Source organism: Pezoporus wallicus, unplaced genomic scaffold, assembly GCF_028554395.1.
Source record: "Pezoporus wallicus isolate ANWC-B61680 ecotype Strahan unplaced genomic scaffold, APGP_CSIRO_Pwel_v1 contig_4710, whole genome shotgun sequence".
Classification (NCBI taxonomy): domain Eukaryota; kingdom Metazoa; phylum Chordata; class Aves; order Psittaciformes; family Psittacidae; genus Pezoporus; species Pezoporus wallicus.
In genome coordinates, this window is record NW_026640647.1 from 4,836,100 (window position 1) to 4,849,552 (window position 13,453).

The 13,453-nt window shown below is 39.6% G+C and overlaps 1 protein-coding gene across 3 annotated transcripts in view; it reads left to right on the top strand.

Moving 5' to 3' along the window:
* The window catches only part of SPATS2L (spermatogenesis associated serine rich 2 like), an 83,830-nt gene extending 70,377 nt beyond the window's left edge, over positions 1-13,453 (top strand). For all 3 annotated transcript variants that reach the window (XM_057419966.1, XM_057419965.1, XM_057419967.1), the window contains 5 exons: positions 3,798-3,856; positions 7,199-7,308; positions 8,587-8,689; positions 10,617-10,837; positions 12,016-13,453. In XM_057419966.1, the coding sequence (XP_057275949.1) occupies positions 3,798-3,856; positions 7,199-7,308; positions 8,587-8,689; positions 10,617-10,837; positions 12,016-12,414 (892 nt within the window). In that variant the 3' untranslated portion in view covers positions 12,415-13,453. The remainder of the gene's footprint in view (positions 1-3,797; positions 3,857-7,198; positions 7,309-8,586; positions 8,690-10,616; positions 10,838-12,015) is intronic.

Sequence of the window (13,453 nt, forward strand, 5' to 3'; positions counted from 1 at the left end):
AGTGTGTATTGTAAATGTGTATTATAGATAAAAACCTGAACATCTGTAGCAGAACTGACAAATACAGTACAGCAAGGAATCCTACAGACTGATGATGAGGGCGTGGATTCAGGTACATGCAGAGAGGGAAGTGGTGGAACCAAGTTCTGCAGTTGTCACAGGAGTCTCAAATGGTATTATGGAATATACTCAAGTGCTGATATTGGGAAGGAGAAGAGACAGCTGAAGCCTGATAGAATGTTAGTGCTAAGAATACTCAGAGAAAATGACAGCGCTATGACCTCTGCAGAACCTCAGCTAAAGAAGCATCTTTGTGATCTTAACCCTGGCTCCTACCATCTGTAGAAGACCCAAGAGAAACAACGTAACTAGAGAGGAAGGAATTAGCAGAATGTTTGCCTTGAGGTGTCTTTAGATCTGAAATGTACTCTGTTCCTTGCTCTGCTAGAGTTCGAATCTGGTGATATGTGAGTGCAGAAAGTTCTAATAGCATCATCCAGTATCCAGTTCTTCTCCACAGCACAGCAGTGGCTGCAGGCTGTGCACTGGAGTGTACCAGCTTGGTGTAACATGTTGGTATCAAGTGGACACTAAGAAACAAAATGCATTTCCAGGAGGCATTGCTGAGCCAAGCTTTGAGTGATTTTCAATGATAGTCAATGATGAACACTATGATCTGATCATAATCAACCTACTGAGCCTGAGTAGGGCATTATTCCAGAAAATACATTAAAACCAGTTAAACTTCTCATGAATTAAGAAGCTGTTCAGCTTAAGTGGCTCTCTGAGCTTCAAGTGAAAGCAGTAAGATCTTAGCAGGAGCTAGAGATAAGATTTGAATTGTTGATTTTTCCATAGTGTTCTTGTCCTTTCTCGTATATCTGTTAGCATTTAGTTTTCTCTTTGTTTTATCTTTTGCCCTTTTTTTATCCAGTTTTCTAGCTTGCTTTGTTACTTTCATTTGTTCCTAACTTTGCCAAGTTCCTGATGAAGAGTTGATCAGTTTTGCACTGAAGTTCTCTTATGTGACTAGAAAGTAATCAAATTTATTCCTACTCCATTTCCTAAATAATTGACCCTTAAGCAAACTAAGAAGAGAACAGCATTTCCTCATGCTAGTTGGCCTATGACATTTCTAAAGAAATATTAACTTACCCCATTATTCTGTGATAGTAGTTCTTGATTTCCAGGCTGAGAAATGTGCCTATACACTTCCAGATGAGGAATGAGTGTGTTTCTTTCCTTTTGTTTAGAGGGAGTTAATTTTTTCAGCTGGTATAAGTTAGTACAGCTGCATGGTCTTCAGGGAAGGGCAACCTCATGAAGACCTGTCTGTTAAAGAAACTAGTATTATGTTGACAAAGGCACCAAATACTCCTCTTGTTTTATTCTTCAGTTTTCCCAGTTAGTTTGTATCTACAAGCAAAGTACTCAGGTGCTTGTTCTTCAAATTCATCGGAGTCCTGGCATCTACTACTACAACATCCAAATGCTTTCCTGGAATGTTCATCAGAGACCACACAAAAACCTTAGGAGTGGAAAACTGTCTAGTAACAGATGAGATATAAAATATGATAAATACAGGACTGATGTGTTATCATTCTCATTCTGGTGTTAAAAGTGCCTTTATTTGGCATCAAAATAAGATATTAGGGGCCATGCAGTTTAGCAAGGGTCTGTTGTTGGAGTGGGCAGAGAGCAGCTGTGGAATGAACTGGGACAAAATACAGTACTGATGAGCTCTGCTGTTGTGAACTGGCTGCTTGTGTAGTTTTCCAGCCAGAAGTTTATGCTTATATAACCTGTGTAGTACACTAGGGAGGTGCTTTTGTGACAAAGATGGTTAAGGAGAAAACACGTAGACTCTCTAAATTTAGGAGAAAGTACTAAAGACCATTAAAATCTTGTATTTGTGTAGAGGGTAGAAACGGGTGAGAACTTAAAAGACTCATTTCAGCCACCTGCTGTGAAAACCAAGAAACTTTATTATATAATGTAGTTACAAAAGCTAATTGAAAACAGATTAATTCTGAAAAGCTATTGGTATTTAGATTAGCAAGATGGAATCATCACCTGCCTGTTTGGAGTCCAAGCTTAATGCCTATACCTGGAGAATATTGAGGGCCAACTGGGACAAGTGTGTCCTTTCAGTCCTTAACTGGTTTGCTCTACGATAGAAAACCCTGATGGTTTATTTCCTCTGGTGCGTAGGTCAAACTAAATTGATCAGGCAGTCCAAAACAATGGTTTTAGTGTTGTTTATATGTATGAAACAGAAAAATGTGCTATGCTCGGTTTTATTGTATTGCTGCATGCTTTGCCATCGCCCAACCTGCTTCTGTCCCTCTTGTTGGCTATTGGGAGGCAAGGTAAAGGTAGTAGCCTCTCCTCCTCCAAGTGTCATGGTTGATTGGTAAAACCCAAGGGTAAAACTTTGCAGAACTTCTGTTGCAAACCTCCTGTACGAGCTTGGTTAATTTCTGGGAAGATTTCAAGGAAAATTGCATGGCACTCAAAGATATTCTGGCTGGTTAATTTCTGGTTAAGTCAGCTGCCATGTGTTTGCCACACTGCAGGCTCCCTAATCTTTCCCTGGTTTAGTTAACCCATCAGTCCTTCTCCCTTCTGTAAGTCTTCTATCTTTGATTTCTGCACACTGAACTCTATAGGATCCTTCTTTCTTTCCTAAGGACATTCTGGACAAATGTTTTGTTCTTGAGTTTTCTGTAATGTCTTCCTTCTGATGAAAGCTAGTTCAAATACAACTCAGTGTCTTCACTGGGTACAAAAGCTTATGTTTAAGGATTATTTTAGTGCAAGGGTTGAGAACTCCACTCTTCCCTTGAGTGTGTGCCTGGCATTTACTCCTGATATTTGACCTACTTTTTGCGATTTTCCCCCAGCTGCCTGAGTTTACTCACTTATGCAAACATAAACATTAGCATTGGTGGTGTTTATTAAACGTGAACATGACTAAGAATAACCCAGTGAGGGGAAAATGGAGTGGCACACCAGAGCACTCTCCACTGGAGCGCATTCTACAGTGGTGCTGTTTCATTGAACAATGTCTCTGGGTTGATGATGTGAACAGTTTACCAGACCTGCTGTCTGCTCTCAGTAGACCCAACTGATCACTTAATACTTTGATAGCTTAAAAGCACTATCAGTGCTTGCACACTAGACATTTGTGAAAGGAGAGTCACAAGAGACCTTGGGGAAAGCCAGGTAAAAGTGGAACCTCACCTTCCCAGTCCTGGAGAGAATTGCGGGTGGGGGCATGAAAACTGATCTCCATTATGGAGCCATATTAATGCTTATTTGCATCACAATTTTCTTGTTACCTTGTCATATTTTGCAAGAATATCTCTGTTTAAGGAAGAGAAGAACTTCCTTCCACACAGCTCTCACTTTGTTTTGTTCTTAATATTGTGCCACGAGTTAAGATGGATAAACCTGGGTGGATATTCTGCAATGGAATATCTAGCTTAATTAGGAAACAGGCTGTTTAGTCATTTGAGAACTGCTGTGCCCAGGTAAAGCCAAGTGACTTCCACATCAGAGCAGACACATGGAGAGGCCAGTGAGATGGTTATGTAAATCAGCATACACTGATGATCACTAATTTCTTGTAGCCAGCTTGCCTAGCTGTTTCTTCAGTTTTCATTAAGTCATATTAACTTCAAAACTGCCCATAACTAAGGTCTGAAGACTTTGTGTAGTTATGTCTTTTGATACTGATGGAGTTCTAGCATGGATTAAATTATGGGTTTTTTTCTTTTTTTTTTTTCATTTTCTAGCATCGTAGACAAAGAAGTGTCATTAATGGCAGAAATTGATAAAGTTAAAGAAGAAGCCAGTAAGTAAAAATATACACAGGGAACTTTTGGTATAGTCATGGAAACATTTGTTTTGTTTGGCAGAAAATTGCACAGTCTGTAAGTTTGGTTAGCAGCTTTCCAGTGTCTTTCATATAAGGATTGTGCATCAAAATTTCAGGATTATGAAATTAAGATAAATCAAAGGTTCATCTGAAGTTAGATTTAAATTATTTATTATTATTGACTGCTCCTTTTTTTCCTATTGTTTGTCAATTACTTTGTTTCTATGTCTTAATCACTGTTTGTTTCCTTATATTAGATATATGAGTTAGAATACTGAAACCTACTAGAGAGTAAGTTACTGTGTGACCTTGCATAGCTTTAAGGGATAGTCATCAAGCATATGTATTAGAACAACAAATAAAAATTAAACCCCCAGATGTTTACTGGAGCCTGTTTTCTTAACTGTCTGTGGGAGTTGATCTGATTCTTGGCTTTCCTCGTCTCTGATTTTTGCACAGGTAAGATATATTTTGGTTTGTGGGAGGAAAAAAGAAAGAAAAGGCAAGATGAGCCATGTGTCAGAATACCACAAGATTTGGCTTACGCTCCATCTGAGACATGGTATTTGTGGCCCAGTAATCCAGGGGATGTGTTTCAATAGAGAGTACTAAGCAAGAAACCAAAGACTAACTGAAGTATTATTAGAATGATACCTTGCCTGGCAGATGAAAATATCACTGATGTGTATGCATACAATCCTTTTATTGTTTTGTGAATTTAAGGCCCTTCCAAGGAGGATGAAAAATACATGTAACATTCTTGAATGCTTCATTTGCATTTAGACCTCTCACTTAGCTCACAAATGTATACTAGTTAAATATTTATTTAAAAAACATCTAAATCTGCCATTGCTAGGCAAGTGTCTTGCAATTGTGTATGTGTGGAAGCTAAATGGTACAAGATTGCCAATAGTTTCAGTTTGGAATTTTGTATTCTAACTTTTCTAGTACTAACAATAAATAGATGTGGATTTAGAGGTCTCTGTTATTCTCGGGAGAAGTCGTGGATGGAAATATACCAGCAGCATTTTGGTTATGTGCAGAGAACAGATAGCCGTAATCAGCTACAGAGCATCTGCTCACTCCCAGGAAAACCAGTGGTAAAATTCCCATTAATATCAGCAGACATGAATTTAATCCCTAACTGCATGAACAAACACGCTCTGGAAATCCACTGACCTGGGCTGATGGTATCCTAGAGCCCCTTCATTAATTTTGGCCAGGTATAATAGTAGTTTTTGTGGAAAGTAAACCTAATTTGTATCTAGAATCAGGCATGTGAAGTGCTGTGTTTGCACATGGCAGGTTCTGTTTCCCTGCTTTCATGCCAACTCCACATGTGACACTGGATGGCCCCTGTACCTGTCTAACAGTGTAGTTTCTGCTGTCTCAAGATTTGTAGGCTTATAAAGTGCCTTCACAACCTTAGGCAGAAAGTTGTTTTAGGACTGTAATATGCTAACTGAGATTTACATTATTGTTTATTTTCACATCTCTTTGCTGCACTGGAGGACTGTTTTACAGTGGGTAATATTATTCTTACTGTCAATGCTAGGAAAATTCCAAACATGATAATTTCAGGGTTTTTTAGAAAATGGGTATTTGACTGACATCTCATGTGGAGATAAGTGCCAGTATGAAATGACATGGTATGGTTTGGGCAGTCACTTCAGCAAAGGGGATGCTGACCTTGGGGGGAAACAATATTAGCATTATCTAAAATAAGCAATAAAGCAAAATTAATGAACAGGGGAAAACAGCTAACAATAAACTGTTCTTTTAATCTGATAAAAGTTTCTCAGACTTGTAGACTGTATTCCACAAAATGAAATTAAAGGATCAGCTAGAGACATAGATACACACCTGTTGGTAGCATAAGTAACAACATAGGGACAGATTTATCAACAGGGCTAAAGGAACTATAGCCACCCTCTGCCTTCCCTGCCTTGTGAGACACACGCTTCTCTATCGTACGGTTTGGTTGCTCGCACACAGCTGTACAGCCACAGCTTTGTCTCCCTGTGCCTGCACTAGAATAGGTTGCCCATAGAGGTGGTAGATGTCCCATCCCAGGAAACATTCAAGGCCAGGCTGGATGTGGTTCTGAGCAACATTATCTAGTTGGAATATGTCCCTGGTTATTGCAGAGGGGTTGGACTACGTGACCTCTGAAGATCCCTTCCAACCCAAACTATTAATGATTCTATGATACTTTCAAAAGAAGGTGATTAAGTAAATGCTAATAGGTTGAGAAACAAACTCTCTCTGAAATATCATTATTTCTCACCTAAAAAAATGGCATTATGAAGTATGAGCTAGTAAGGTGACTTTCTAAGTCTGCTCTGGAAATCTGTGGCAAAAGAAGGCAAAGAATCCAGGGTCTCCACAGCTGTAACGGAGTCTGTGGTCTCAGGGTAGTTTACAACAACTACCACTTACCCTGGCTATAGGCGTAAGCTCTAGACAAAAGACTGTTTGTTATTATTTTACCTTTAGATGCTGTCTTTTCTCTCTGCCATAAGTACTGATCCCAGCAGCCTTCAAAAAAATCAGTTGTTGCTTTTACATTAAGTCACCATGTAGGTAATAAGAGTTTGCATATATTAAATTTTCCACAAAAATTGTAATGTCATATTATCCTGCATGTAAGTAGACTGTTGCTTTGTGGTTTGTGATTTATCTTTTCCTAAAGAACGCAACTATTCACCCTTTCCTTATACAAAATACACAGGATAGGAAGTAGTGAATATTTAGTATTTTTCATAGAGACTGTTGGCCTTTGCAATACTGCTTTGCTGTTGAAACAGCAACTGTGTATACTCTGTACTTAAAAGCAAAATTGCAATGCAGGTGATTTTCAAGTCAGCTATATATGAGCAGACTTTTTTCAGAGGAACTGAAGTGCCCCTGTGTAAATAAATACAGCGTGTCTTCAGAAACAGGCTGTTGACTCAAGGTAATGCTGCTTTCCATGTCTCCATGGAAGGCTCCTTGATCTCATGCTTAAAAATAAAGCACTGCAAATCTCAAAACAACGTGTCTCTGCCCTGTTTGTCTAAACGTTGAAAGATTGGTTTTACTTTGATTTTCTGAGAACTATCCCATTTCCAGATCTTTTTTTACCATCCGGCAGTTCAGTTAAATATGCTGATTGACTTAATCTGTGCAAGCAGCATATTGGAAGTCCAGTTGAAGTCAGAGATCAGAGATGTGTATTTTCATCTCACTTGTGATGTACAGTGTTAATGCCCAAAGAGTAATGAATTATAGTGCACTTTACCTTCCTGGCATTAATTATTGACTCTTGGTATTTGGCAGTGGAAATCCTGACTGCTCGGCAGAAGAAAGCTGAGGAGCTGAAGAGACTGACAGACCTAGCCAGTCAGATGGCTGAAGCACAACTGTCTGAACTCAGGGCTGAAATTAAGGTCAGGCATTGACTTCTGCTTGGGTATTTCTTCACATAAATGCCAAGAAAGAGCTGTCATGTTGACATGCCCATGCTGTTCATTCCTGCTATGGGCCAAAGGGTAACTAGTGAGTAACGTTACATGGGGAAAGCATAGCTTCTTAAAGCAGCATAGCACCTGTGAGCAGTGTACAGCCACTATCAGAGAAATGTAAGCTATCCCTTCGTAAGTGTAGCAGTGGAGAGTTTTGCTGTTTGTGTATCATTTCTCAGACTCAGTTAACAAGTAAATGTGTTAGCATCAGCTTCAGTGATCAAACACATATACTCCATTGAAATGACCCACTTCCCAAGTGTGGGAGTGATCCACCCATCATTGGGCTATGAGACATGTAATTTGGTAAGGATGGGAAAATACTTGGTTCTGCAAAGAGATCCTGCGTACTGGGCAGGGTCAAGAGATTGCTGAGCCTTGAAGTGAGCTTAAGATAGAATTTAGGCAATCCCAAACACAAATACAGGCTGAATGGAGATGGGATTGAGAACAACCCTGAGAAGTACTTGGGAGTGTTGGTTGACAAAAAGCTCAACATAACCTGGCAGTGTGCACTTGCAGCCCAGAAACCAACCATGTCCCAGGCTGCATCAAAAGGGGCATGACCAGCAAATCAAAGGAAATGATCCTGCCCCTCTACTCTGCCCTTATGAGACACAATCTGGAGTGCTACATCCAGCTTTTGGGGCCCCCAACACAAGAGGGACATGGGCCTGCTCAAGCGAGTCTGGAGGGGGCCACGAAGATGATCTGAGGGCTGGAGCACATCGTCTGTGGAGACAGGCTGAGAGAGCTGGGCTTCAGCCTGGAGAAAGCTCAGGGGAGACCTGACAGCAGCCTTCCAATAGCTAAAGGGGGCCTACAAGAAATCTAGAGGGGACTTCTTACAAGGGCATGTAGGAATAGGATGAGGGGGAATGGCTTTAAGCTGACAGAGGGTAGGTTTAGATTAGATATTAGGAAGCCCTTTTATTGTGAGGGTGGTGAGGCATGGGGACAGGTTGCTGAGAGAAGTTGTGGCTGCCCCATCCCTGGAACTGTTCAAGGCCAGGCTGGACATGGGTTTGAGCAACTTGGTGTAGTGGAAGGTATCTGTGGAGATGGCAGGCAGATTGGACTAGATGATCTTTTAAGGTCCTTTCCAGCCCAAAGCATTCTATGATTCTATGATTGGTTTTCTATACCATCCATGTAGTCTTGCTCAGAATGCAAATCACTGTTAACTTGTCTGTATTTTTGCAGCACTTTGTGAGTGAACGGAAATACGATGAAGAGTTGGGCAGGTCTGCACGATTTTCCTGTGATACAGAACAGCTGAAGACCCAAATTCAGCTCTGTGGAGAGAGTAAGTGCTGGTGATTTCTCCCACCAAAGTTCTCACAAGATAGTGTTCCACATACCTGTTCAGGAAATGCTGGCAGAAATAACGGCATGTGCACTGCCAGTGTGTGTGTGCAGCAAGCCTGACATGAATGGTGTGTCTGGATGCAGCAGTCTTGCTGATAATTCGCAAGTCAAGTTTTCAGAATGCAATATGTTACACTCACTTTACATGTGCTGCACAGTCAGTCCATCTGCATGTGCACAGTGCCCTCTTTGTCAGAGATTTCTAGGCATTACTCGGAAGGAAAACAGTTTCAGGAAGAGAGATAATGTTTTCAAGCAGTTACTAGAAATAGAAAAAAGATAGAATATCCCACAGTCTGCCAGTGGTCCTGTGAGTGCACAGCTGCAGAACTGTCGACTTGAGGCATAACCAGTGTAACTCATTAGACTGTTAGTATTACTTTTGCAGAACACTTTGAAGATGCATCTAGCCCCGTATCCTGTCCCTCATTGAAGCCAGTGACTCAGGATGTGTCAAAGGAAGGCATAAGCTTCCCAGTAATATATCTGATTGTTCACAGTCACTTCATAGACCCTTATATCATACCCTGAAGCTTAAGAGATTGAAAATTCTACCAAGGTTATCCTGCGTAATATAACCACAGCTGCTGTTGATACAGCCATGGATGATTTTTTTTTTAACTCGCTGAACTATTTTCCTAAATAACCTCCAGCTGCAGTTAATTCTGCAAGTTAATTATTTATACTTCATTTCAGTAAAGCATTACATAAGCATAGTTTGCAGACCTGTTGAAATCAGGTCAGTAAAGTCAAAAGAACAGCTATTGCAGGGAAGCAGTGCAGTCTTACAGATGACTGATAGTGCACTGGCCTTCTGAAGAATTTAACTGTAATCTGCTCTTTGTGACCTTAGATAAGCAACTCATGCTGTTGGCATGTCTTTGATAAGAGCTGCTTGGTGCAAAGCATGTTTCGGTTTGGAGCATCACACAATGAGGCCTATGCCCAATGGTGGGATGTACCCTTTCTTTTTACATCTTTTCTGTTAAAGTACATTTTTATGACAAGCACCTGGGTTTTTTTAAGTGGGTTTCCATGTGCAGCAGTCTGGTTTAGACAGGAGACAGGAGTAGTATTCAGTGACATCTGCCCTCACTGAAATTAGGACAGAAAGCTCAGTTCTTTGTGCAGATTGTTGCATTGTTTTTCTGAAGAGGACACCTAGTGGGAGAAATAGCTGATGCTGATGTAAGTAAGAACCTCAAAAAACCTAACAGATGATGTCAGTAGCTAAAATTATTCCACATCTTTTTTTTTTCTCTGTACTAAAAGGGGAAAAATAGAAGTACCTTTTAGATAGAACGAGAGTTGTCTCAGTGAAGTGAGCCTCTGGTTTGTCATCTGTGCCACAAGGAAATGGGAAAATTCCATAATCAGAAAAATCAGAACAGCAAATTAAGATCAAGAACCTACTTCAGTATCCTCAGAGTCCTCTTTGAGACTGCTTAGGGACCATTGCACAGAAGCAGGCAGCTTGGAAGAGCTTGTGGAAAGGCAGAGAGGTAGTATTTGACGTGCTTCACATCCAGACATGGAAGTGGCTAAAAAAACAGGCAGTCTCAAAATACTAAGAATTGGGAAGCAGGAATGTACAGAGCAGAGGTGAGCAATACTGGTTCCTGATGGTGCTTACATTGCTTTCAGTTCCAGTTTGTATAGATATACATGGTTCAGAAGAACCTTTGTTAACCACCTCCTTGAGAGGAATGAGCCTAATTCCAACACTAGTTATCTGGCTTACTTCATTATTTAAAGTAAGGCTGAAACAGTACTACCAAAATAAACTGTAAGCAGGGTAAGAATAGAGCCTTGTGTTTAGATGTTGATATTTAACTGATAATATGGAATTCTTGGGTTTTTTATAGTTTCCCATCCAAAGAACAACTATTCCTCAAGAACACCATGTAGTTCGGTGCTGTCTTCAATGACCTCGCATGCAACAACTGGCAAGCAGAATGCGCACACCCGGAAGTTCTCTAGTAATGCCAAGAACTCTGATAATAAATCAGCCAGCCCTAAAGTACAAAGTCATCTTTCTCCCAATCCTACAGAAGCTGCTTCCCAAGGAATCCCAGCAAATAAGCAGGTAAGAAACAAGTTATGAACTAAACCAAATTATTCTTAAAAAATCAGAAAATAGGCAGCATTGACAGTTGTTAATACAAAATCAAATACTGGCTTGCAGTTTGTATATTTAATGCCTAATTTTTGAAAATATGGAAGTATGTATTTTCCAGCTTCACTTTCAATGCAATGTGAACACACAAGGTGGAAATACCAGAAATGCCATAGCAGCAAAGACCACTGTTTGGTTTTCAGAAGTGACTCGTAGCAGTTAATAAGTGAAAAAGAAAACCCATCCGTAATACTTGCTAATTGCCCTGTGTGCTACGATGGAGAAACATTTATTCCTGAAGCTTGACAAATGTTAAAGCATGATTATTAGATAGGCTTCAAAACTGGAATCCTGCCAGCTTTAAAAGCATGTTACTTCAGAAGCTTTAGAATACAGCTTTTAATACAACTATTGTGGTATACTGGTACCTGTTTCATTATAAGAGCACCTTAGAATGTCCTTGTACTGTTGTGCTTAGGTAAAGCTGCCACTGAAGTGTCTCTGAATTTTATCCCAGTAAGGATTTTAGGCTCAAGTAGGTGCTTGAAGGGAATCATAGGAGCATTACATAATGTCAGTGCATGTATGGAATCAGCTGCCTTTGCAGTCATGCAAGTAAAGCAATTCAGCCACTCCCACTAAGGATCAAATCTTCCTCTGAGCAAGGTACCACAATGAACATCTCTCCCACCATGTGGATTTTTAACTTGACTTTAATTTACATATGAATTTCTGTTCTTCCTGCTTACTGTAGTTTTTACACAATACTAGCAGAGGTATTTTTGTGATTTTGGAAAAAAACAGCATTAAGTTCTTCAATGCTTCTTAGCTGCTTGCTGTTGAGATGTCCAGTATTTCATTCCCTTCTCTGTATTCTCTTGAATCATGGCAGATTTTAATTTGGCATCAGTAGTGAACCTGCCATCTATATTTCCAGGCTACTCAGAGGTAGCATGTTACTCACAGTTCAGTTTTCAAGTGTTATAAATAGAGAGCTCTACCAACAATTGAAACCGTATAGTGTTTTCCTCTCTCCTAGTTATGCTGTAGATTTTATTCTGCAATTTTTGGTAACTCTGATTGCTGTATTTCTTGTCCTGTTGGAAAGACTCAGATAATATAAAAGTTATCAATTTCTTTCTTGGTAGAATGGGCCTTCTAGCCAGAGACGAAGATTCAACCCACAGCACCAAAACATCCGGCTCAATGGATCTCTTAAGTCACAAGGTGCCAGTAATGAGGCAGATCAAAATAATATAAAGAGTGGTTCCAGGTCTGAACACAGAAGACAGCAGCATAACACCTTCAGATCAAAAAACAAAGGAGCTATGAAAAATCAAGAGCAGTCTACAACTACAAGGACCACAGAGAATCCAACACATTCAGAAAAGACCCGACGAAAGCATCATACACCAGACACCGCAGATCACAGGCCTTTCCAAGGCAGTGTTGGCAGGGCGTCTCAATGCAATTTATGTCCTGCGAGGATGGAGGTCTCTACTGATAACACTGTTCTTTCAGTTCCAGCTGTGACTTTGGTGGCTTAAAATGTTACCGTGATGGCAGGCAGAGAAATCTAATCTCTCCATTTTAGTTTCTTGCTCAAGTTGCCTGTTGGTGAGGAAGATAAGTCAGAATATAATCATTTAAAATCTGTTGCTGCTTAAAACTTGTTGGTATTTTTATTATTTACTAATTATCAAAATTAATTCATACTTTCAGGGCTTTCCCCAATATGTTCACAGTTATTTTCTCATGACAGTACAGAATCTTATCAAAGCAGCATTTACTACTTAGAAAAATGAAATCTAGATTGGAGAAATAAATTGATAATTAAATTCATAATAGTGAAAACCTGTTGTAGATACGTGGTTATACCAGTCAACATTATTGGGTTTTAGAGAAGCCAGTGTTAGAAGGATCCCAGGAAGTCTGTCTGCTGTGGTCTGCAATGAAATCAGATAATCTTGTAGAATTTTTCAGCAAATCTCTATACACCTCTTTCTTTCTGTGCGTGTATACACGTACATGCATGCACACTGTATACACAGAGTATTGGTATATACGAGAACATTTGAAAAAGCACTACATTTGATTTTATCTTATTATTCCATAATCTGAGATCTTTAAATTCAAGTATAAATTGTATTAAATGTCTTACATATTGGTATTTTTCATTGACAAACTATTTTTATGAGGCTGAGGAAAATCACTCATTTCTTGAGTTTGGAATGTATATAGTCATGGCTATTCAGATGCACAACCCTGTTTTCCATCCTTATCAGCCACTTTTCTATGACTAGTTGGATTTATTTTTTTGCATATGAAAGCTGCAGGTCTTCTAGACTTGAATCTGAATTATTTTTCTATATTTTTGCTGTAGGAACCATCTGTCCATAACGAGAGCTATGACTAATAAATTTGTTACAGCAACATGCACCAGAATGTGGAGGTACATATTTGAGCAGATGCTACATCCGTCTGAGTTTTTTATTGAAATAAAAATCTTACTTAGTCTTAATGTTCTGATTCTGTATTTCAGAAAACCTGTTTCTTCAGAAAATTAAAATCTTCTTTCTAAAATGC